At 29.8% G+C, this 27,363-nt stretch overlaps 2 protein-coding genes across 2 annotated transcripts; one reads left to right on the forward strand and one right to left on the reverse strand.

Annotated features, from left to right (window-relative positions):
• Window positions 1-9,343: 9,343 nt before the first annotated feature.
• Window positions 9,344-14,064, reverse strand: LOC130800711 (uncharacterized). Its single transcript, XM_057664311.1, has one exon. The coding sequence runs from the start codon at window positions 13,765-13,767 to the stop codon at window positions 11,827-11,829; it is 1,941 nt and encodes a 646-aa protein (XP_057520294.1). The 5' UTR covers window positions 13,768-14,064; the 3' UTR covers window positions 9,344-11,826.
• A 7,486-nt stretch (window positions 14,065-21,550) lies between these two features.
• On the forward strand, window positions 21,551-26,063 carry LOC130800713 (phosphatidylglycerophosphate phosphatase PTPMT2-like). The gene is made up of 6 exons (XM_057664314.1): window positions 21,551-22,101; window positions 23,668-23,790; window positions 24,628-24,721; window positions 25,204-25,286; window positions 25,385-25,474; window positions 25,569-26,063. The coding sequence occupies exons 1-6, from the start codon at window positions 21,862-21,864 to the stop codon at window positions 25,953-25,955; spliced, it is 1,017 nt and encodes a 338-aa protein (XP_057520297.1). The 5' UTR covers window positions 21,551-21,861; the 3' UTR covers window positions 25,956-26,063.
• Window positions 26,064-27,363: the final 1,300 nt, after the last annotated feature.

Here is a 27,363-nt window from a genome sequence, read left to right on the forward strand (position 1 = left end):
CTTCATTGTGGAATGATTCGAAGGATGAAGATAATAAATGCTACCAGGATTTTGTGTTTGATCTACAACTGTGAGATTAGCTTGATTGTTCGCCATTGAAACACAAAAGAAGCAAAAACACGAAAATTAGAGAAAAATTTTTGAAGAAACACAAGATTAGAGAATGAAAATTTCAGAGAATTTTAGTGGTAAGAATGGCAGAATCAAAGCCTGCTCTGATACCATGATAAGATCTTCAATGAAGATCAGGAAGAACAGTAAAGAAAAATATTATTCATTATGTGAGTTATTACAACAAGAATACTTTTTTTTATGAATGCAAAGTGCAACAGGTATATATACTAAAGACTAATGATACAAAGAATGACCTGAGGTGGCATATAAGGAGCTGGTAACCGTGTAACAAAAGTTTGTTGAGGGTAACAACCTTGGTGAGAGCAGCAGACATCTATTATGAGTTTGTTATGAGGGAAATAATTGGGTATGATGTAGGTACAGGTGGTATGGTGAGGAGTAGGAGTGTTAACAAATTTCATTTAAGTAAGGGTTATGAGTTGACAATGTTAGGGTTGAAATAGGATTTTACCAAATTAATTACAATATCAGTGCTTGTAAATTCATTATGTCTATTGGGTTTTGTCAAGTATTGAGTTTAGAACTTCCAACCATCATTCGAACTTTTTGGAGTTTTGATAAAATAGTCGGTTTAGAACTTAGGCCACATAATATATTATATATTCTAACATATTCAAGATATCAACTGTATTTTATCATGTGCTTTCATAAAAGAGCTCTTTGTATTATATTTGTTGATGAGGCATAGAATCTCATTATATAAAATCTTTAAATTTATAACTTTATGTTATGTTGACTTCTGATGAATGATACCATGTTAAGGAACAATATGAATTTCAAATAAAAAGTTATAGCTATTGGTTGAAGCAATAAACATATTATCTAAATTAAAACTTTAAGGTAATGATTAGTATTCAAAGATATGTTACATAAATACATTGTCACGTCCCTCATATATGAACTTTAGTCTAAAATGATTCCACTAAAACGAGGGATGAATGAGATTTAAATTTGTGACCATCTATCATATAGGCTTCTATTACGATGTCGATGAACCATCATGACCTACAAAACTTGAGTTGATGGTTTGAATCTCATGATATGTCTTATTAACTGTACCAAAAGCTTAGACAGATACTTAGAATCTAAAAATATAGTATATATATACTCTCAATCCCTTTAGATTTCAACATAGAGAAACTTACAACAAAGATTAAAAAATAATAGGATGATTTAAATTGTGTCATTAATATTAAGGAAGAGTTAAAATGAATTAATAAGAAATTGCCAAATTTATAGAAACAGATGGAGATATTATAACAAATTAAATGAGATGAAATATAACAAAAAATTTGCTAAATTTATAGGAACTGATGGAGATATCACAATACTTCTACAATAGTCTTATGATCTAAAAGTGTAAGAGTCATAATAAGCCGTTATTGCCCCTCAATGGTAATTAATGGAGTAATATACTTAGAACAAGGGATGTACCAAATTTAATTGGTAACATTTAATCATGTTAGATTCAAATATATCATCATTATCATCCTACCCGGTGTATTTCATTCATAGAAAAACTACGGATAGGGTCTAGGAAGAGAAGGACGAAGACAACTCATACCCAAAAAGAAGAGTGTAGCCAAAGGAGTCCCCCGGCTCGAGAAAGATAAAAAATGTAACTACACGGGAAAAATAAATTAAATGCCTATGAATAAAATATAATAAATAAGTACAACCAATTACAAAATAAAAGAAAACAAAAAAACTAATAATAAAAGAAACGAGAAAAGCAAGAGGGCAAGAACATCAAAACGTTATCTAAAAGGACATCAGTAGTCTAAAACATGAATATAACGCCTCCAACTACTTCTATCCTTAGTCAAGCCCTCAGAAAGGTTTAACTCATGCAAGTCAATTTTTATTTACTTATCTCAAGTTCTCCTGGGTCTTCCTCGACTCTTCTTACCCTCTACTATAATGCTTTCTACCCTCCTCATAGGGGCGTCGAAAGTCTTTCTCTATACATGTCCAAACCACCTCAATCTATTTTCGCGTATTTTTTAAAAAATAGGAACTACCCCTAATTTATTCCTAAACACTTAGATTCAAATATCTTATCACAAAATCATGTCCAACTAAAGCTTAATCGTAACCTTTATGGAGTAATATGTTATGTATCCTATATATTATGTTCTTTCGCTCGAGTATACTTTCTTATGAAGTGAATGCAATATTGACTATCCTCATTATACATAAATATGATACGTGTTGTATTTTTAATAATTTATAATTTATTTTATACGGTTGCGGAAACCAAAATATATAGAGGTTATAATGTATATTTATTTATTGACAATTATTGTGGAAGTAATGATTTCTTTGCAAAATTTTATATAGTAGTTATAATTATATGGCATGTGTCCTTACTTGGAAGCCGAAGGGAGATGATCATGTTCTCAAAGACTTGCCAGACCACCATTCATGCAGCCTTCTAAATTTCCAGATTCAACATCTCACTAAATCTTAATCATGCAAATTGCAAATGATTAATCAATTAATGTGAGGAAATTTCTAAAAACAGTGCTGATCATTATCATCATCATCATCATTATTATTATTATTATTATTATTATTATTATTATTATTATTTTTATTATTATTTTTTTTTCACTAAACAACATTTCAAAGGGGACTTTGGCTTTTATTTGATTTCCCATAATAAATGTTTGTGGACATTAATAAAATTTCATTTAAATATATTCTTTTAAAATATTAACTTTTTTATTTTTAGCAATCCACAATTAAAAATATTTGACAATTACATTTCTATTGAGATCTAAAAAAAATAAATGAGAAAAAAAAAAAGTACAACTATCAAAATTTTACAAATAATACAAGTATGGATCCATTAGAACCCCTTTTCATTTAAAACTTGTCAACTCTTTGCCTTTTTTTTTTTTAATCATTTTTCTATTTTTCCTTTTTAAAATTACTACAATTGTTTTAGATTTCTCTGTTCAAAACAATTTGGTAATATTTCATATTATTTCTTCCATTATAAATCAAATTGTTAGGTAAAGTTTATTTCATAATAGTATTATTTTACCCACGTAACCCACCTATATATTTATTCTATACATTTATATCTTGTTCTTTCTCACGTTACTTTTTATTTTTTACCAACAATTTAAAATCACTAGGTGAGATTGTTTATATTTTGAGAAAACGAATGGAAATACTCCTTTGTAATTTCAAGGGCACATGGGTACGATTTTACTGTCTTCGATCACACTCTAACTTATTCGGAAATACTAAGTTGATGAAAACATTTTATTAATATTTAAATTTTAATAAATAAAAAGCGAAATTGAATTTTATATATATAATGAAATAGAAAATTTGTTATGATCATCATAAAAATTTTAAAATGTAAAAATAGAAAAAAATTGATATTTTGAATTAAAAATATAGCAAATTGTGTAGATACAATAATATGTTTTCAATTATTGCATGTCTTTGACGTGTTTATTAGCTTTTTTGTTAGCTTTTCGATCGATTTTTGACTTTTAATTTTTAGATTAATCAAATAGCAAAAGAATAAAACAAAATAATAAATGACTTTTAAACCAGTTCAATAGATAGTTTTCATGATAAAACCAAAATGCTACTTCTAGTAGCTTTCTCTATAGACATTTGATATTGATTTTTCTCTAATATATAATCAATAACATTAACACCCAATTTAAATATCTAGTATAAAAAAGTGTCTTATCAACAAATATTTTTAGTTCATCAAATTAGCCAACAACTCGTAAATAATGCCAAACAATAACGTCCTCAAATTATTGTGTCATCTCCAGCACAGCACACGTGTATTCACCACACCCCGCACGTGCACTCTCAGTCAATGTATTCACCAATGGAGATCTGGTCAATGGTCAAATCATGGGCTTTAACATTAAATCCCAATAATTAGCCCCTTAATCATTTTTCATATATACCTGTATTATTCTACTACATTCCTAGTTTTCTACTTCCCCATTGTATTTAGTTGTGTTCCCGGTAACCTCCGGTTACGTGGAAGCACGTACGGATCAATCCCCGCCGTTAAATGTTGATTATAATATTGGAGCCGTTGATCCCAAGATGAACCCACACGTGCAATGAAGGTGAGAGAAAAACAGAAGTGGGCAAGTGGGTGCAAACATATCTGGACTCCCATGTGACCGACTTAGCTGGTCACCATGTGAGTTTTAGAAAACAGTTAAGGTGATCGTTAATCAAGAGATCTTGTTGGAATTATGATTTTTTATTAAGAGGAATCAAAGATTAACAAACAAATTTCATTCAACTAATCACTATTTTCTCACCAATCGGCTGTATTAGCTGATCAAGATAGCCCAATTCAATTTATATAAACCAACTTGAACTAGCTAGCTTGAATAGAACTATAGAAGTATAGAACATTTTAAAAACTATAAATCATTAAAACAAATGTAAATATACGTGTTATATATCGAGTAACAGTCATTAATTCAGTAATCCATATAAGTTAGGGTCATGGGGAAGAAGATAACTGATAGATCATACCCTTGTACCCTACAAGAAGAGGCAAGCAAAAACGCGCATTTATAATTTATCTCCATAAAGAAAAGTTCTTGTAAAGATAAGGCGGAGTGGCACACCACGCGTCTAGGATATATTTCAAATTGAAATGATTAAGATGTAGCAAATAAATTTCACAAATTGTTGTATGAGACAGTCTCATTGAGAGACGCATCTTATCATGGGTTAAATAGCCCATTTACTACTAGAATATAATAAAGTCCTTGTTTGAGGTCGTTTCACCGAGAGACCGTCTCTCATAAGCGTACCTCAATAAATTTGATTTAACTTATCAAAATATAATGACGTGGTAAAAGCAATATTTGAATCTCATCTATCTGTTATTTATCTATAAATTTTTTTGTCTAAAAGCTCTTAAATAAGAAAATATGATAGTATATAAAATAACCTTAAATATTAACAATAAAAACTCATCATCATATAATCCTTATTTCTTAATTATGAGTTTTTCTTGAGAAGTTGTTTACAATAATGATTTATCAAGTGGATGTTAATGAAGCACTAGGAGGAAGATCTCATTGCAACAAAAAAATAATTAAGTAAAGTTAATAATTTCGTTTTGACTTAATTATAGGATGAAAATATCATAAAGTGCGGAATAGATTCTTTTGATCTAATTAACTGTATTATATACGCCTACGAAAAAATTAATAAACAAAGTTAAACAAGCTTAACAAGTAAAAAGGCAATGCAAGTTGATGAGGCATGCATTTGATGCGATTAATTCTCAATAATTTAAAAGCATAAAATAATACACTATAAGAAAATATGTAATAAATTATATTAAAAATATATAGTTATTTAAATATTACTCAGTCCTAAATGATTTGCGATATTTACAATGTAAGATTTCTATTATTTTCTAATATCATTGTGGATGAAAATAAACTTTCCATTCGTTTGTTTTTAAAATAATTATAAAAGATTTTCAAACTTTCAATTTTCATAATGTTTCTCTTCTCAAGCTAATGGTCAAAATTTTCTATTAGAAACATCATAATTAATACATTTATTTGAGGGTGTTAGCAATGATTTTTTAAGGTGTATTATGCCAGTTAATAAGAAATTATTTGATTAAAATTAGATTGATTATCAATTATTTACTAAATTTATGAGGTAAAATGCAAACAATTAAACTTTCAAATAACTTATAAGTTTTTCAAATATATTTTTAACTGTATGTTTAATTAATCAATTAAAAATTAAAAATTTATTTTTTAAAAACTACAAAATTATATACTATTTGCTAAACAAAACTACGTTGAGTCAAGACAATTGATTTCAAGAAACCTAAAATGAAGTATTGCCAAACATAGCATATAGTCATAGGCAAACCACAAGAGGGAAGAATCAAATCATGCAAGTGGGCATTGTGATTGCATGTGTGAAAAGTACGGATACTAAAAGATAATTATTTTTATACAAATTCTTACTCCAGACTCTCTTTACAAAATATATCTTAAGTTGGGCCAGTCTAATTTTTAAATTTAAAAAAAATAACTAAACTTTTAAACAATGCTTTTTAACTTTTATTTTCAGCTTTTTTTTATCTCTTTCTTGACAAAACTATTCATATTTCTCTCTTAAACTTCATTTGTGGTTTTCAATCTCCATTTTCCTATCTCAAACTCCATTGTTGTTTATTCTCCGTTTATCTTCTTCAACATTGGCAAAACCATCAAAAGTTACGTATTTATACTTCATCATTTTCGTTTTTAAAGCTTTCATTTTCATTTTTTTGGGTTGGTTGTGTTATATATTAGTTGCATTTACAATTTTTAATTTTTTTAAATTAAGCTTCATTAATGGTATAAATAGTGATGTTAAAGAAGACAACAATGTCTACTGTTTGGGGGAAATTAATAAAACCAATTGTGGTTGTTGGGATTAGAACAAAATATATAATTGCGGTTATAACGTAATAGATTTGGGTTTATAACTGTATATATTTGTGATATAATACTACAAAATTGATGTTATAATAATACAACCAAATATATTATATTATATAACCTCAAATATATTAAGTTTTATCCCCAAATATATTATTTTAACCCCAAATCATAAAAATTAGCCATAATTGTCATCTTCAACATCACTGTTTTCCATCTTTGATAAACCTTAATTTTTAAAAAAAAATTAAAAAATCTGATTTATTACTAAATGATGTTTTATTTTGCTTGGGAATAAGCAGTTAATCAGAAAACTTTTCATCTTTCAAAAAGAAAGCAGTTTTCTACTTTTTTTTTTAAAAAAAAAACAGTAGTTGTTTTTTAAAATAAGACATTTACTGAAGAAGGAAAGTGGACTGGGTTCTTGAGAGCCGTCTTTTAAAAAGACGATCTCTCAAGAAAGGGCCTATAATTTTTTAATGATGATTAATCAATCAAAACACATAATAATACCCTTTTAATTTTCAGAACAAGGGTATTACTATCTTGCCTCTAATAGATTTCCTTTTAAATCCGTTCTTTTTATTTTATTATATTTTTATTTTATAAGAATGCCTTCATTATTTTCTTTTATTCTTGTTTACATATTTTAATTTTTTTTAATATTATTCACATAATTTAAATAATCTTATCTCTTCTTTATTTAAATAACTTAATTAAATTATGGAAGACACAAATGATAGATAAGCATGTTTGGTTGGTGGGAAATTCCACAATTGGAATGACAGAATAGAGCATAAACTATACACAAATGCACGTGATAGGTGTAATCATTAGAATATACTCATTTGTTCTCTTATAGAAGTATTTTATTTTTAAATATTTAAATAATAATACAAATAAGTAAATAAGTGGAACAAATGTTATGGAAATGAAAAACAAGAATTATAATACAATTTCAAATTTTTATATAAGATAATCTCACCATAAAATCCCGTGCCTTATATATATTAAATAAATAATTAATAATATGAATTATATTATTATATGATATTTTGTTTTCGTTTCACCTAATAACAATCTTTCATAATAACAACTTAAATAAAATAGATAAACAGCCCTAAGAAAAAATTGTAGGCTTTATTATTGTTTAGGTTATTAATGTTTATAGTGTAGTTATGAAAAAAAAAATCAGTTAAACGAAATGGAACTTAATCCATCTATTAATTTTTATAATGTAATTCATACGTTTATTATTAATCATTATTACTCCTTACTTAAATAACATTAATTATAGTCCAAATTTGTGTTAGGTTAAAAAAAATTCAAAGTACATAATGGAATTGTCATAGTTGCGAACTAAGATGCATAAAACGGCCCACACTAATCATAGTGTATCCTCCAATCATATCATCTAATTAGGAGTATTTAAAAATTTGATCATGTGGTTAATGATATTAATACGCCACCAAAGAATGATTACGATCAGGACCAAATGGAATCTAAGCTATAATTATTTTATTTTAACTCCTATTGAGTGATTTTGTCGAATGTATTGAACATAATTTTGATTTTTTTTTTAAACAAAAAGAATCAAGCTATAGTAAAATAAGAATATGAAAGTTTAAAAAAATTTAATTTTCACGATAATACATGCAACATAACTAAACTTAAAATATAAAAATAATAGGTCAAACAATAGATTTAAATTGTAGAGAAAGTAAATAAGTATATATGCTTTTAAAATTTGGGATTATTTTTTATAATTATAAGGTATACTACTAGGTGAGAATCAAATTGAAGTTTAATTTATTTTTTGTTTCTCTCGATATCCACAATTGTATAGTATATTCTCACGTAAGAATTTTTCAGTACATTTTGTATGAGACTGTCTAATCAAGAGATGGACCTCTTCAATTAATATATTTTTTTAATTGATTATTTTTGGATTAAAATTAATTACTTTAAGAAATAAGTGTATATTAGACTAATCTAATAGATATAATTTTACCGTTTGCGAACATTTTTGGCATTGTGTAAATAATTAAAAAACACACAATATGAAATTAACAAGTACATATTTTAATGATAGAATCCAAACAACTTTTTAAGGAAACTCTCACGAAACAAGTCCATGTGAATGTTGGGTTATAATTTTAAAATGTGGAGTTTGTACGTCTCCTCGTATTGTTGTGGAGAGTAAATGATCCATTAAAATTTATGGGCCTATCGATATTCGCTTGCCTACATTGGATGGACATCAATAATTTTGGGCCACTATTCGGCCCTTTTGATTGAATGGTTAATCTCTTTAATTGGCCCAACTAATGACTAAATTATGCATACACGTAGCGGTCCAGGTTGAGTCATGGTTGAAAATTATCGATTTCACTCACCCATGCGCTAAATGAGCCACTCTTTCTCGGTAACACGAACTTAAAACAAAAAGCTCATATGCTTATAATTTGTATTAGTTTGACTATCTAATCCATATTTAGAGTGCGTCTCACGGTGAGACCATTTTATATTGAGAATCTATGCAGCTAAATTGGGCCGGTTTGGAACAAGAAGCATGACTAGATGGTCACTTCTACTAGATGGTCACTTCTAACAAACAATTCCCAAATTCAACGCAAAGATTTGAGTCACTCTTGTGAGAGACCTTTTTCGATGAGACAACCTCAAAACAAGAAATTCATATATTAATAATTTGTATATTGGGCTAATTAATCCATTATGAGGGCTTGAGGCGCATTTCTCAATGAAACCGTGGGATATAACAATTTGTTGCAAGATATAGTGCTGATCAGCTAATAAAAACAGTGTTGTTAGACTTTTAGTTGAGATTTAAAAGACGAATTTCGAGTAGAAATTTTATTCCTTATGTTAGAACTTAGAGCTTTAGTTGAGCTTTGCAGTTGTAGTGTCAACTTTAAAAACTGCCTCCTAATTTACATCTTTGTTTAGATTTTTGATCAAATTTAAGTCCTTTGTTTACTCCTTGTAAACAAAGACTTCATACTTTCGTCTTGAAAGGATGAATATACAGTGAATTATTAAGTAGAGAAATTCTATAACATGTAATACATCACATTGATAGTCTGATAGATACTTCTCCATCACCCTAAATTTTCTACGAAACACGAAGGCATTTGACATCAATATGAAGGAATAGTTACGTTGTTCGATAGTAAAACAAAAAATTTAAATTGTTTGGGTAATATTTGAAACAGAAAAAGATGTACAAATGAAAATTAAAAAAGGGTGACATTCATTTTCATAAAAAATAGTAAACTAAATGCAACAAATGTAAAAATATAGCAGAATCAAGGAAATAAAAGAAGTACAAGTTTTCTTCGGAGGTAGGTATCCAAACTTATAATAATATTTTTAAGAAGATAAATATTTACAGTTCGTATGGTAGGTGATAATAAATGGTGATAATAGGAATGAAAATTAACGTAATTTTGGTCGAAAAATCTCTTGGCTACCTTGATGGTCATGCTTGTCCAACTTCAATCATCTCATTTTCTTCATAAAATTCATTCCAATGCATTACCATTGGAAGATGTGGTATTAGATGGTAATAGAAATTTTTAAACAAATATTTTTTTATCAAGGTTTCATCACCATGGTAATGACATGTAATTTTTGATTAAATTTTACACTATAAATCATTTCCATTACCACCATTTAATACTACAAACCAAACGGGCCGTTATTACTCTCTTAGTCCCTTTGACTTTTCTACACAATACACAAAAAAAACACTCATTTTGATTGTCGCAGTATAACAAAATCAAAGGGACAATTCAATGGAACAAAGGAGTATTATCAGTAGAATCAGAATATCAGCAAACTTGAGTTAAACAGAACAGGGTTCTCAGCTTTGCTCATCCAACAATCTTACAAGTTGAACCACATGTTGATGTCTAAGAAAAGATTCTAACTTTAATCTTGATTCCTTTATATCAGATCCAAATTATGCTTTTCAAACACCCAACGAATGACTCATATTCACAGGCTTTTGCCTTAAGCAAAGAATAAGATAAAGCAAAGCAACCAACCTTAGGTTTATTCTTTGTCATTTGCCATTTTCTTTCAACACAAAAGAAGAAATTCCATTCACTTTGGTCATAATCATATGCAAATTTAACCACTCCTATTTGGTAGGTTATGATCTCTCATCTCTCTACTAGAAAATTCTACTAGTCAACATTGAGAAGGTATCGGTGCTTCGCCTTTAATATTTTGAAGGAATAATATTCGACTCTATCTCGAATGGTTCGATTTACCTACTACAAGCACTAAAGTAGATTTCTACATCGGGAAGTATTTGTCGTGTTAATAGTGTAATTCGAACTGGTAATCTGAATGTTTATCGAGTTAATTTATTCAAACTACAAATCAACGTGAATTTGTAGGTAACAAAGATTATGCTTTATATCTAAGCCTATCTAATACTAATCTACAAAATAGGAAAATCAATTCCAATGATCATCCACATATAGCTCGTCCTTTGATTCCTATGTATTGTTATATGATTCCGCCAAGATAATCATTAGCTTGATCTATCTCTCGACCAAACATGTTCGATCCTTGTATGTGCTTAGCTTCATATGAAACGATCAACAAGACAAAACAAGATGTGAAAGAAACATTCCACAAGAGAATTTCATGGAGAAAATCTAACTAAAGTAGTTTCCTAAAACAGCTAGTTTATTAATATGCTACAAGCCTACAACACTTTCATATAAGTTATCAAACAACAATGGAGTAGATCAAGATCGACAAAGAATACACTCTTAAATCGCATTGGATGTCATAAAATCCATGCTCCAACATGAAGAAGTCGGTAAAACTATTAAGTTTGCTATCGGTACAAAATTCAACCAGGAAAACTAACCATTGACAAATGATGAACACACAAAATATCCATCAATGCTATGTTTTTAACTGTGAAACCATGATATATAAAAACTTGCATCCAAAAGGTCAAAATAGTAATCTACGGAAAAACCATGTTCAACGAGGAAAGCAAGCTGATATACCAATTAGTAGATCATCCTATCCATAATCCATGTAAATTGTAACCATTGATTTCAAATCAAGTAAACCAAGCAAATTTCTATACACCATATCCCAAATCCAAAAAAGAACTCATGATAACTAAAATTACAAGCATATAATCCCTATGAAAGACAAAAGTTAACATGCTAATAGAGCTTTATTACCTAATCGAGCTTCTTTTGAGTTGCACAGTCGATCTCTTGATCGACTCAATTCGCTGAAGCCTGATCTGCTCCCGGAATTTAGCAATGAACTCGTCAGCTTTCTTGTCAACATCAGGTCCCTCGTCAACACTATCAGAAGTCGGCTCCTCAGTCTTTGCAGTTTCCTCTCGTTCTTCAACCTTTGCAGTTTCCTCTCGTTCTTCCTCATAGTGGTCGTCCTCGCTAGCAGAATCATCGTCAGTTCCTGCCAGAACTTGAACGAGAAAATCCCTTGTTTCCTTCGGATATTCTGAGAAAGATGTCTTAAAAGTGGGATTGTAGCCCAGAGGTTTTCTCTCTGAGTTTCCGCTGACTTCTGATACAATATCCTCGGATCTTTCATTTTCACCCTCGACTACTTGGGTTCTCTTATTTGACATCATCTCACTAGCTCTAACCGTTCTAACGGATTTCCCCACCGATGAACTATCAGTGCCATTTCTAGCTTTCGATTCCAACCCTGAACTTGTTCGGTTATATGATTCCTCTCTATTTCCCCTGCCTATGTCCTTTGGTTCACTCCATAAAGTTCTCATCAAATCCTTGTGATGGCTAGACATCTCTTTAGTGTCCTTGCTCGAATTCGATTTACCATATTGTGATTTGTGAACGGGTGGAGGTGGAGGAGGTGGGGGCGGTGGAAGATGTGAACTATAAACAAGCTTCCTTCTCCCAATATCTTCGACACTTTTAGCAAGTGACTCGGATGATAGTGATGGCGAAGGAGATAGTCTTTTGGGAGACGACAGTGAAGGAGACGGAAATAGTTGCTTAGGCGAGGATGATGCACTCGATCTAGAGGACAAGGAGGACCGTGATCTCAACAATTGAGCAGCTCCACTCTCCTCAAGCGAAGGAGGGAGTGAATGTAAGGTAGAATCAATAGCTTCTCTATTAATTTCCATCCTCCCTGATCTTGATCTCCATGGTATTGGAGATGGAAGAACAACATTTTCATCAACCTTCTCTTTGTGTTCCTCGCTTTCTTCGTCGTCCAAACCCCCATAATCGCCACTAGACGATCTCCTTGAAATGCTTGAAAACCCTCTTGAACTCGAACCCGACTTAGCCTTATTCAATGACCTAGAAACCTGTTCATCTCCATTAACAAACCCATACTTATTACCAACCATGCTCCTAGCATTTCCACTAATCCTCTTAGAATCATTCACTAACCCCTTTCCATTTACACTTGAATTTGATCTAGCATAGCCCTTAGAAACCCTTGAACCCTCCCCATCCTTTCTACTAATTCTTTGCAAATCATGTGAAAATTCATTAGGGTTAGGACTAGAATTAGACCTAGCATAAACCTTAGAATCCCTTATATTAACCAATTCAACATCTTTTCCATCAGAAACCCTTGATTTCAAACTCCTAACAGGCAATAATAAAGGTTTTTCACTAACCCCATATTTATCATCATCAAGATTAGAATTTTGTTTAGCAACAACAAGTTTAGGTTCATTTCTATGATATTGAGAACTCCAAGTTTGAATCTTGTTAATATTATTATCATCACACCCAGTTGGACTATCAACTTCATCATCAAAAACAGAAGGAACCTGAAGCAATCTAGTCATATAATTCTGAGCATTATCAAATTTAGAGTTATTTTCACACTCTAAATCATCATTTTTACGGCTAAATAAACCATAAGAAACAGCAATTCCAACAAATATTAAGTGAAGAAGCTCCCACCATCTTGAAAAAATTGATGGGTTATCAACATTAGGAGCTTCTGAAGGGAAAAATGGCATAATAACAAGGAAAAGTGTGACAATTATGGCTTTGAAGAGGAAATTAGAGTAAAACTTACTTGGGTTCTTTTTGTTTTGAGTATTTGTTGCTAAAGAATTGACCTTTTGAGACTTTGTGTATGATCCTCCATCTGCCATTGATGAACAACAAAAACAGAGGAAGATGAGAAAATTTTGGAATGAAGGAAACTTAAAGGGCTGAAGATAGAACGAAAGAAAGGAAAAAAAGGGTTATGTGTAAAGTTTTAGGAAGATGGGAGATTAGTCTTAAGATCTTGCTTTGTTCTTTTCTTTTGGTTTTAAGGAGAGTATGCTTAGTGGGTAATGGGTATTGACGCCATGGGAATTTCATACCTTTTGTTTTGTCTATTCTATTGTTGAGTTCTTGTAGTACAAAAATTCCTTTTTTTTTCCAAGTCGCAATTCAGCCAAGAAACCGGCTCTTATTTGTCATGTCCTATCCAAAAATATAGTCTCTTCTATTCATCTTATAGTCTCATTTAATTGAATATATTTGTTATTTATCAATGTAATAATTGTATCATTATTATTTCTAATTATGTATTATTAACAATTTAAAAATTTAATATTAATAATCTTTACATTGAAACGAATCAAAAAGATTTGACTATATTATACTACAAGTTAAGAATAAAATATAAATTATGAGTGATTAATTAACAATATTAAAAATTAAATGAGATTAATAGCTTGAATAAGTATATAAAATTCTTTTGGGTTAAATGAGGTGGAGAGTATCTATGGTGAAAAATAAGTGCTTGAATAGATATTAGTTAACCAAATATTTATAACTATATAGGTGTTATATATTTAGCTATTTAATTAGCTATGTAATAATGTTGGTAACGCTACAAGTTGAGAAATATGTATGAGAAATTATAAAGTGTTACTTTTGATTTTTGAAATATTATAAATTGTATCATCAAACTCAATATATAAAATATCAATAAAAAGAGAAATAAAAATTACATAAAAATAAAATTTATAGAACACTATCAAAGTATAATCCTTTCAAATCAATTATTATGTAGATAACAATTAGGATATGTATCTCGATGTTAGAGTTCAATTCAAAGTTTATCGACCCTTCGTTTTGAACCATACCTATATTTAATGTCCTTATTATTAATTAAGTTGACAATTGTCTTATTTTTCAGAGTTGCTAATAATTTTATTTTTATTCGTCATATTTATAAGCTATATTTTTAATAGTGAAAATAATATCCACTTGTTTCTTTATTTTCTTCTCTCTTATAATATAATCGGCATAATTTACTTTTTTTATGTTATTATTTCAACAATTAAACTATTTTCTATCATTAAATTTTATCTTAATTAAAATATATAGTATTTTCTCATGTATGATTTTAAATTTAATTCTGGATAGCACTTCTTACTTCTTTACGTTGTATTGTAAAAGTATGGTATATTAGAAGTAGTTAAAGAAGCATATAGGTAGCGTAGGGGTGGTCAAGGAATCAGGATTCATCTTTTGGGTGCCTACGCTTACCTTTTCATGTGGATGCAACTATAATTAACATTTTAACCTTCTAAGTTCTACCTTAATTATTAAGAATAGCTTTGTTGCATACAACCAGCAAACCCACCCCAAAGAGAAAAAAGTATTTTAGTCGGTGGAAGGTTGATAAAAATTTAGATAATTTAGTTTACTTTAGATAATTCCGGTAAAATCTTTGAAAATGAAAACCGATAAAAAGATAATTTATATTAGAGGATTTGATAAAAAAAAAAAAAATGCTCTCATTTAAAGCAACTTGCAAACATAAGCATCTGACATAATTATGTTATTATTGAAAAATAATTTTTATTTTTTAAGAAAAATTTTAGTTAGGTTGATTTTTATTTAACTCTTCCTCTGGTTAATCCAAACAACTATTGTACATATTCTTTTTTGGGCGGATCTACGTATGGCCCCTGTGAAAAAAGAAAAAAAAAAATCTTAGGGGTCTGATTTCAAACACAATTTTTAACAATTTTAGACATTTAAAAGTCAAAACTCTAAATTACTCTCCTTTCTCTCTACTCTAAAAATATGTAAAAAAAACTCTACTCATCGCTGCCACTGTCGGTCAGCACAGCCTTCTGCTGCCTCAGATGATCCATCACAGCCTGTCGGTAGTGTCACCGGTGTCAAACGCTGCTACAGCTGGGTGCTCGCACCTCGCTGCTCACGCCTCACAGTTGATAGTCTTCTCTTCTTTACAAAAATCCTAAAAATCAAAATTTTATTTAATTTTTTTTTAAGTATTTTCACTCTTAATCTTAATCTTTATGTTCAAATCTTTAATCTTAAATTTTTAATCTTGTTGTTCTAATCTTGTTTCTTGATTTTGTTAGAATGTTGTTTATTGATTTTTTTAGAATGTTGTTTCATTGACTGCAAATAGAAAAATAGGCTGATGTATGAGCAAATCCCTATCATAATACTAGCTTCATTGCAAATGAAACTCCAAAATTTACAAAAAAAATTGAATTTAGAATTTTTGTTTAGTTGGGTAATTTTTTTTAAAAAACCCATGGATTTGCGAGTTTTAATGGTGTTGGGTCTATGTATATGTCAAAATTTACAAGAAACAACATTCTAAAAAAATTTTGGCTTTGTCTTGGGATTATTGCGCTTCCACTAATCATTTTGCCGAAATAAAAAATATTTTGTTATTCATTATACAAACGAAACTCTGTTAAAATTTCGTCTATTTATTGATGCCCTAGGAAACTTTAAATCCTAGATCTGCCAATTTATGTCAAAGAGCCGACCAAAAGGCCATGTGGGCTTAGATTCCCAAACTAGAAGCCCAAGACATGGTTTATAGTGTAATAAAGGTATTATTACACCCACTCATCCATTCTCCTACAATCTATTTTTCTAATGTGAAAATGTATTAGATGAAAATATATAGTAAAATGAATAAAATGATTGGAGTACATATTTGATGGTATTGTAAAATTAAATAAAGCAAAATTGAGAATAAAATTGGGAGCTTTTGCAATTGTGGCATTATGGATCTAACTAAGGTCTCCGCTTGTATTATTCTTGAGAGTTAAAGAGTATTACTAGTTTTTACTGGACCGACTCAATACATTTTCTCTAGCCGATTGGACTATTTTTAGCAACTCGTGCAAAAATTCTTTTTAGGTATTTTTCTATTACTCTTTTTCAATTTACTACACTACATAAATTAATATAAAAGTTTCAACAGAAAAAGATAATATGAAAGCAGATTTATTCTCAAAATTGTAGAATATTATAACACTTTAAAAGTATCATAATATATAATTATATTATATGATAGCAATACTAAACATCAGCCATGTAAAGTCACCTTTGTTACTCCCATCGAGCCATATGCAATATGTGCCACATAAAGATTTGTTCAATAATTTATAAACTTAAAATCTATATGCTTTTCTTATTATTACCAGTTGCGACTTAAATTAGTAATTTTTCTGTATTATTGATGTTCCTACAATTGTTTAAACACTGATATATAATAAGAGCTAGGATACATATAATATTATTTGCTACGATTTTAGTTTTATGGATTATAATTAGATTGTTTATTTAATCTTTATTTTTATGTATTTGTTTGTTATTAATTTTATTATACATGTAGTATGATTCATTTATCTATAAATCAATTTTATTTTTTAAAAAGATTATCCATTACTTAAATTAAACTCTTATATATTTCTTTGATTATTGAGTATAGTTTGTGTGCTAAAAAAGATGGGATTATATATTATTTTATATTTTTATATATTTAAAAAGGTGGCATGAAAATGGTTGGATATAATAGTAGTCTAATCTATTCTAACATATGGGTGTTCGATAATTGACTTTTTATTGAGTTTTTAGATTTTTTTTAACTTTGACTTGTTGATTGGTTGAAAAACAAAAATTTAAGGTAAATGACTTCTCTAAATAAAAAAATGACTTTTATGTTAAAATAAAAAATTATTTTTATTCACTTTTATCATTAATTTTTGACATCTTAACCTACTTTTTCTCTAACAAACGACTAATATTCTCAACATTATTTTAGCTCGGAAAGTTTGTTGCTTTCTTTATTAATTTTTGTGGTCATAATTGGGAGTATAACGATTGGTGGATTATACTTTTCAGGAAAACTTCCTCTAGTTTGATAGTGATAGAATTTTTAATTAAATTTTAGCAAGGTTTGCAATGTAGCTTAAGATGTGGATGGAGTCTTTCCTTTTTGCACTCTGGATAAAGTAATGAGCAATCCTCGCAATTATTATTATTATTATTATTATTATTATTATTATTACTTTTTAAAACGAATTTCATATCATTGAAGCGACTTTACAAAAAATTGGTGGGGAGTCAGGCATCAAGCTGAGCATCACACCCTTTTGAATATAAAAAGCTAGTCTATGAAAGATATATAACTTAGATTTTCTGCAACTCAAAGAAAAAGATGTAATCCTTAATAACAGGTCAAGTGCGTCAACGCCTAGCTCTCCAAACGTGGAGAAAGCAAATGGAATGAACTTGTAGCCATTCTTCTCGCACTTTGCCATGTATTTCTTCCTCTTTCTTTCTGCGACATTGGTTAGAGAAGCACCAGGAGCCCATGAGGAGACCCCTACGCAGGCAAAGGGTGAGTATCTAGTTACATCCACACAAGCATCTTTACCATAAAGCCAATTAAACAAAAAAAGATCCGCTGGCCTAAGATCTTTTCCTGCCTCTGACAAAAACCCCAAAGGTACCACCTTGCGAACTGAAACCCCAACTTTGCAACAGATATCCACGAGCATATCCCGAACCATATTATGCCTAAACTTCAAACCGACCTCACTAGAGCAATGAACTACTTGATCCCCCCATCTATCCATCCTAGCGGTGTTGAAGCTTGGACATAAGCTATCTTCGGCAAACAAGGAAATGGTGAGCCGATAACATAGGACAGACCAGAATTGGCGAGGATTCATTTTTTGCCCCAACCTATCAATAGGGATGGTTAGCAGAAAATCCTGTGCATGTGGTTAATGAGTAGAACTAAGAATGGCAACTTGCCTTTGTGTGAGCATGTAGGTGGTCGCAAGGCTATTCTCAACAACAATAAAAAAAGCTCTTGCCAACTTTTTCATCATTTAGGGGGCAGTGGATTCATCATTGAGAGAAAAAGCATAAGAGATTTTATAATAATAATAATAATAATAATAATAATAATAATAATAATAATAATTATTATTATTATTATTATTATTATTATTATTATTATTATTTGGCAAATAAAAAAATTCTTTCATTCACCAGAATAAAACCAATATACAACTCAGACAAGAATTTTTTTTCCTTACTTAATTTACATCGGTATGAAACCGAAGCCCACCTTCTAGGAAGGGTGTCCTCGGAACTCTTCATTTGAATAAGAGCAAGGGATATTATTATTATTATTATTATTATTATTATTATTATAATAGATCATAATCCAAAAGTTCAAACAAATACTTGGGCCACAACCACCAATATATGAATCCTTAAAGCATACTATATTGGTGCATTAGATTAAAGTGGAATTTTGAGGAGTACACCATAAATAAGTCTTATAAAATCATTAAGTTGACCGAGTCAACTCTAATTTTATCAAATTAGCGTAGCAATTTGTGTAATGTACAATTTTTTAACCATCTTCATATATAAGCAATATGATATAAAAGTCAGAGATATTATATAGTAGAATTATATAATTTGACAGTTATATGTATAAATTAACTTTGTAATTTTGAAAATTAATAGCAATATATTATATTGTATATTATAGTCTTTAATTTACTCAATTTAATTATAAATAATACTAGTCAAAAATACTTTAATGGTAAAGATATTGGTCAAAAACCAAATGACATGTCATTTTTCTTTAGCCAATAAATAAGTTTTATTTGACAAAGTCTCATGCGTTGTGACACTCAAAATTTCTAAGCTTTTTCGTATAAAGTATAATTAGTTCCATATACAATGTTTATGTAATATTTCCATTAGAAGTTAATCCTTTTTACTTTATTTCAGAGTAAAGATAGTTTCCTATAAGCAAAAAGGGAAATTGATTACTTATCCACCATTTAAGTCAATTCATTCATAATTCTCAAAAAATTACTATATTAATTATGTGTTTTGTTATTGAAGTTCAAATTAATTATAAATAGTTACTTGTGTTAGTTATATCTAGAGGTTCCACATTGCATCAAATGAATTTTGTATATAGTCATTTACATTAATAAAAGGAAAGACTTTTAATGTTTTTTTATTGGCTAAATTCAGAAAAAGTTTTTTCGGTTGATTAAATGTTTTCTTAAAATATATAATTTTATATTTTATTGGCTAAAATAACTTATGCAAATTATAGAAATAAAATAACACGAGTTAAAAGGACTTAGATGTATTAGAGTGTTTTATTTCATTATATTGATTGTTATAATGTGCCACCTAGAAGTATAATAATAGTTAGATGTGCCACCTAGAAGGCTTATACGTTAGAATAATTGATCCAAATAAGATAAATTCGCTAAAAGTTGACATATTTATCAAATAGTATGATATGATATTATATGATAATACTAATTGTTAAGTCTTGTTCTTCAGAAAATTTTCTCTAATTTAAAATATGGTATTTTTAAAACCTATATCTTTAGTTTTGATAAATATATATACTAAGCTACGACTATTTTGAATCATTAATCGCAATTAAATTCAATACATTACATTCTATTATAGTATTATATCGATAAAATATTTGTATTTTTTTATGCATTTTAATACATTTTTTTGACAATATTATATCTCAATACTATTTTTCTTTAATATGTGTTTTTTTTTCATAAATACTCTTTTCTATATGTAAACTTTTGTAAACAGTAAAATAAAAATGATATAATATTAAAAATTTAGGAAAATTAATTCAATATTCTTTTGAAAAGTTTAAGCATTCCACATTGATGTGTGACTTAATTAATTTTTTGAAAGCTTAAGCTTAATTTAATAATTATTATTCGATTAATTTCCAGTTGTAGTCAATCAAGCAAATCTTTAACATTATCACACCATTCTGTTGAAAGCATAATTTATGAATTTCCATAATACATTTTCAAAATCCATATAATTGAAAAAAAAAGTCTAATATGAAATTAGTGTACAACTACACAATGTTTCCGTCTCACTAATTGTGCTCCGTAAGTCTATAATCAGTGCATATTATTATAGTATATATACTAAATTTATACGAGACCATGTTATATAATAGTCTTCCTGAATACAAGGTCATAGTAGACAAAGAAGAAAAGAATATTATCAATATATATGCTCTTCATATTCATATAGATGTTGGAAAATGATATATACCAATAGTATATATATGTGACCACATTGTGAACAAAGTTTTGACGTAATCCATGATAAAATAATTGTAAAAAATGGTGCATCAACCCAATATATATATAAAAGACACAAAATAAAAGATTTGCACATGACTCCCAAATGTTTTAAGACGGCTCTACTCCTAATACTTAGATCAACATAATTGTTATAATTTAAAATATGGACCTCGAAAATTCAAATAAGAATAAAAGGAAATAACCCACATACAAACTCAAAACGTTCACTATTAAAATTAATTAATAGTAATAAAAGTTGCTTCTTAAGTTTCTAAAATGACATATTTTTTCATTAAAATCAAATCAACCAACAACTACAGCCAACAATTTCAAATAACCGCTATTTGTTAAACAACTACAGCCAATAATTCCAAATAACCGCTATTTGTCAAACAAGTTCATTGTCTACATTCTTACCATTCAAAGGGCGAGTACACGTCATCATAATTAAATAAGTTAAAAGTAAAATCCCAAGAGTATTCTCTATCCAACCCTGAAGAAAAAAGTGGATTAATCAAAGAAAAAAACAACATCTAGTAAACTTTTTCGCCATTCTCTCTTCATTACCTTTCGGTTTCAGTGTTTGTTGAGCAAGTTAGGTTTCCCAAACCTTCCATCTTCCCCTTTTTTCTTTTTCTCTCTCCTCTTCTTCCCTAATCAAAACAATCTCCACAATCCCAATTTCTAATTAATTATGTTGATATCTAACGATTAGGGTTTTGATCCTGTGATGCTTGATTCGAGTCATATTTGCAGCTATTGTGTCCTTGTTTTCATTTTTTATTGTTGGATATGCATATAGAGGATTTCGAAGTCGACGAGGTGTTGGGAGGTGAATCGGGCGATAAGCAATCTTGTGTCGATGAAAATGGTGGTTTTACGACTAGGGTTTCTGGAAATGATCAAAATTGGGATACAAAAAGGGTAGTAGTTGGAGCTGGTGCTCGTGTTCTTTTTTATCCTACTTTGTTTTACAACGTTGTTCGGAACAAATTTCAATCCGAGTTTCGCTGGTGGGATCGGATTGGTCAGGTATATAATTTACCCCTCTATTGATTTTAATTTTCTTTCAATTTTATTTGTTGCAGCTTTTTACTGATTTTTCCCGATTGTTAAATTTTGTTCCTTTTATGCTGATAAGTGTCCTTTTGTTAGGAAAGATTTCGTTTTTATGTCAATTTGTTTATGGGGTTTAGTGGGTTGAATTTGTATTACAAATTACATGGACGATGCCTTAATATGATTGGTTGAAACTGGTAAGTGATCTTTTGATTTTGTTATATCTGATTAATCCGACCCTAATTGACTCACCTGAGGAAAAATTTTCGATACGAGTAGAGAAAAGAAATCTGACTCTGAGTCCGATTATATAGTTCTACTCGAATTCGCCCGATTTGGTCTCTATATTTAATTTTTTAGTTTCTTTAGGAAAATATATTGTAAGATAGTTATAGCCATATTAATGTGCTTATTTTGACGGTTGAATATGCGTTTATCATTAGTGGTGGAGTTATAAAACCCTATCATAGAAAACTTATGTTTTGGTAGCATGTATAAGGATTTACATGTTGATATTGTTATGTTATTATTTTGAATTGTAGATTATGTCATACATATATCAATTTCACAAGTATAAAACAATGTTAGATTAATCAAGTAAAGCAATTTTAATACATAATTAAAGGGATTGCAAGTCCAATAACAATGTAAGCTACACCTACCTAACACATAAATAAAGTTTTAATTGATGAGTATTTAAACATCATATTATGTGTAATCAGATTGACAAGATATTTAAGTAATAAATACACATAGACTTACTTAACCCAAAATATCATACTCAAAAGCCATCCTAACATTCGAACCTCCAACGGTACAAATCTACGTATACTGAGTTATAATATACATCAATATAAACTCAATGGTTATTGTTTTATGATAATATTATATTATTATAAATTAATTACCCTTATATTAGTTGTTACTATTACAAAACAAAGGAAAACAATGTCATTGGAGTGTACTAGATTATTATGTTGGATTGTCATTGGAGCGTGTGTTTGTATATTTAGTTGTACTTGATACACTATTTTGTAATGATAATTATGTTTTTTAATAAGTTGAATTCGTCAGACTATTTTTTATTTAGTAGAATTTGCAAGTAATTTTATTCAAAAGACGTTATTGATATGGATTTACGTAAAAAATGAATTTTTTAAAAAGATGTCATAATAGAGGTATGAGAATCAGAGTTTGAGCAGAAGTTAGAGGACATGAAATTCGAGTCCGAGTCGGAGTGGAGGTGAAAACAAAGTCTGATTTTTATTCGAAGCAAAATGAGAGCATTCATAATTGGATCCAAGTCCGATCCATTGCAATCCCTAATCCCATATTTGTTTTTAGGCTTTTTTATTGAAGTTTTTAAGCATTGTTTATTGTGTCTATGACTACTGGTAAAATGAATCAAATTATAAGCAATGAACTGTGTTTTTGATTTAATGCGGTTGACTGAACTGTTATGTATGGGTATCAAAGACCATGCATATGAAGTAGAAGAGAAGAAGAGAATGTGTCAATTTCTAACACAATTGCTTCCAGTTTGTGTTGTTAGGTGCTGTTCCATTCCCAAGTGACGTTTTACGGTTGAAAGAGCTCGGTGTTCATGGAGTGGTTACTTTGAATGAGCCTTATGAGACTTTAGTCCCCACATCCCTTTACCATGTGAGTATATGCATTTTTGTTTGTGGCATGGTGTTGTAGTGGCAAGAATGTTTTGAATCTAGATTTGCATTCTTTTGGTCTCCATGGAAGCATTTTATCAAGGGCTATTTTGTAAAATGCATAACTTTGGTTTTACTGGTTATTTACCTACATTATTAGATGAATATTTTTCCATCTATTATCTACATGATAACATGTACCTTTCCGCATGTATTTGCACCCCATCTGTCATTTTGTTATGTTTTCATTTGACTGGCTGTAAAAAGTGTAAATCGAATTATTGTTATTGTTCTGCTTTATAGTCCATGTTGGTACTTTACTCCTTTCCAGTCTCCTTTCATAACGTTTTATGTTCCTTTACAACTAACAACAATTTTTATAAGGAAATTTTGCAAACATATATTTATTCCCCCTTGGTAATGTATCACTATGTACTCTTTTCTCAATGTTGCTTACTTTCCTTCAACCTTTCACTTTCTGCTTTCTAATCAAATAGAATGAAATTGATTGTGCGATTTTCCACGGCACCAATTTTTACTGTGATATGTATCTAGATTCTTGAGAGTTTCTTGATTATACAGAAAATATATAATATTGCCTTATATGGAAATCGATTTAGATTAGAATTGTTCATTTGGTGTCTTGGCTGCATCGAGTTGGATGCTCCACTCGATGTTTGGTTTTTGCACTGCGATCATGGTTTTATTTTATTTTTTCCAGTTTTATCTTGCGTAATTCAATAATGCATATAAACTTGTCTCATTTTCTCATTAAACTCTTAGGCTTGTCGTGCGTTACTATTAACAATGTTGTATTGTTCGTGCTCTACGCTCCTAGGCTCATGGTATTTATCACCTTGTGCTTCCTACTAGAGACTATCTCTTTGCCCCTTCAATGAATGATATAAGCCAAGCTGTGGACTTCATTCATAGTGAGTTCTTTTTCCTTTGATTTCATTATTCGGATTCAATATTTTTTAGGAGTCATATTTGTTTCAATCTTGTAAATTTTTGAAATACTTTTTTTGAACTTTATTTAAGGCATTATAAATTGAACTTCATGATTTAAGGCACCGTTGTGTTGAACTTAATCACTTAAGGCATTGTGTATTGAACTTCATGTATTCTAATAAGCATAATGACCTTTGTTGATTTGGGTCTCCAACGAAACATCATCATCATGCGTAGTATATCCCTCTCCTAGAAAAGCTATGAATAGGGTTTGGGAAGGGTTGGATGACAACAAGAGATAAGACCCTCGTTCGAGAATGAGCCGCAAATTTTTTTTTTTTTGTGGTGGAAAAGTTTTTTAGATGTAGCCACTACTTGTGACTTCATATATCTAGTTTCTGAAAGATCTCTCTTTACTAGTGATTATGAATTGTATTAAAACATCTGCTTGCTGTTTTTCTAGGAAATGCGTGTCGCGGGTGGACAACATATGTACACTGTAAAGCTGGTCGGGGTCGTAGCACCACAATCGTTGTTTGTTATCTGGTCTGTACTTTGCTCTACTTAGTGGCTTAGTGCTTTAGTTGATGAAGAATGACTAATGTGTTCGCCGTTGTTTTTTATTTTGGCTTTTTACTTTGCAGGTGCAGCACAAGCAAATGACCCCGGAGGATGCTTATAGCTATGTGAGATCTATCAGGCCTAGGGTCCTGCTTGCTCAATCCCAATGGCAGGCATGTTTACATATTTTAATTCTATCTGATGCAGTTCAATTAGCTTTCTTTTTTTGATTTTGATTTTCATGTTCACGCATCATGCTGACTACAGGCGGTTAAGGATTATTACCATTATAAGGTGAAGGGTTGTGGTTCAAATCCAAGAAACGATTTAATAATCAGAAGCTCGGCGTTTCCATCTGTGGGAAACTTGATTGAATTTGATGATTGCTCTGTGGTGGTGGTAACGAAATCTGATCTTGACGGTTATGATTCAAGTCAGTCGAGTGTCAAAGATGGTCAGATTCTAGCAGATCTGAGCGTAATATACAAGGTACGTGTTGCTGGTCAGGCAGCTTTCGCCAGACTTTCCTGCTTGTGGCTTCGTTGCCACACCCAGCAGAAGATTACAGAGGAGCAGCTCCTCAGGAAGGGCAGCTGCACCATCAGGGCGGACCAGATAAGTAGTAACCTTACTGTAGACATCCATGTGTATTAAGATGATGATGGTCTTGTATTTACTCCAAAATCAAAGATGTTTGATACCCTCTACTATTTTCTGCCCTGGTAAATATGAGAAGGCTAATAAAACTTCTGGGTTCAATAATTTTCTCCGTGTCAAGCTTATGCCTTGTTAACCGAGGCTTCTTTGAATTAGTATAGAATCATAATATGTTTCGTTAGGAGCAGTTTGAGCTAATTCGATGTCATTACTCCTTTATTAGCTGGCGGGGTGTAGTCGTGCTGGGTGCTGTTGTCGATCTGAGTAAGTTAAAGAGTGTTTAGTTACCATTTTTAAACGGAAAGGAAAGGAAAGAAAAGGAAGAAAGGGAGGGGTATATATAGACGTGTTTTCCTTTCAAATCGTTTCAATATAGATTCATTTTGTTTAAAATGTGAAGAATCTCTCTTTGGTTACCATACTTTCCTTCATTTCCCAAGTTTTTGATTAGCATAGGAGGGACTAATTAGGACTTAGGAAGGTCATTGACATATGAGGATGGTTTATTGGAGATTTTTGATGAATAAATGGAAAAAAGAGAAACTTTTGAGAAGCAAATCAGTTATTGGTGACTGCTGTTTTAATTACTAAATTTTTTGCCAATAAAATTTCATGTGCACACCTTACTCAACCACCCCCACCAAAAAAATTGCAAATTTAATGTAAAAATGCTAAGGTGGACATTGTAGATGTAATATTGATGATGAACAAATTGACAATTTTTTTATTCCTCCGAATTAGCACTATTTGATTCAATAAACACATACATTTTTTGTCATATTTTTAAATGATGTTATTTTAAAGGGAGATAATGAGTAATTTATAAGGTTTTATTTTAAAATATAAAATATGGTATAAATATAATACAAATTTAAATTTTCGTATTTAATAACTTTATTAAATTTTACTAGAAATAGTTGCAAAAACAATTATCTTTATACTTTTATTATCTTAATAATGATATTATTGATTTATACACATATATTCCCTCCAATGTCTTATTTGATATTTGGACATTCACAAATTCTTGTGGGAGCCGGTCTCTTTGAGTGATCATATCTAATTGAATTGGACCATTATATATTTTTTAAAATATTGTAAGTAGATATTAAGAATAATTAAGTAGACATTTAAGATATTGAAAATAGACATTAAGGATAATTTAAGTAGACATTAAGAATACGATAAGTAAGTATTAATCTTTAATAAGTTGGATTTAAGATCATCTCTCAAAAAGACGATCTCTCAAGAGATTAGTTGTTGCACATTTACTTGTGTAGTAATTCAATTCTAATATTCTTTCCGGGGCATAATTAAATATTATATAAAAGCTAATAATATTAATAAAATTTACATTGAAACAAATCAAATAAAATTCACTTGATTATATTTAAACTTTTCGATT

This window comes from Amaranthus tricolor, chromosome 15 (genome assembly GCF_026212465.1).
Source record: "Amaranthus tricolor cultivar Red isolate AtriRed21 chromosome 15, ASM2621246v1, whole genome shotgun sequence".
NCBI classification, from domain to species: Eukaryota; Viridiplantae; Streptophyta; class Magnoliopsida; order Caryophyllales; family Amaranthaceae; genus Amaranthus; species Amaranthus tricolor.

Bases quoted from the DNA above. Each gene is read 5' to 3' on its own strand.
- LOC130800711 (XM_057664311.1), bottom strand. From the start codon at position 13,767: ATGGCAGATGGAGGATCATACACAAAGTCTCAAAAGGTCAATTCTTTA.
- LOC130800713 (XM_057664314.1), top strand. From the start codon at position 21,862: ATGCATATAGAGGATTTCGAAGTCGACGAGGTGTTGGGAGGTGAATCG. The intron at 24,722-25,203 runs GTGAGTTCTTTT...CTGTTTTTCTAG, and splicing joins AGCTGTGGACTTCATTCATA to GAAATGCGTGTCGCGGGTGG. The intron at 25,287-25,384 runs GTCTGTACTTTG...TTTACTTTGCAG, and splicing joins CAATCGTTGTTTGTTATCTG to GTGCAGCACAAGCAAATGAC.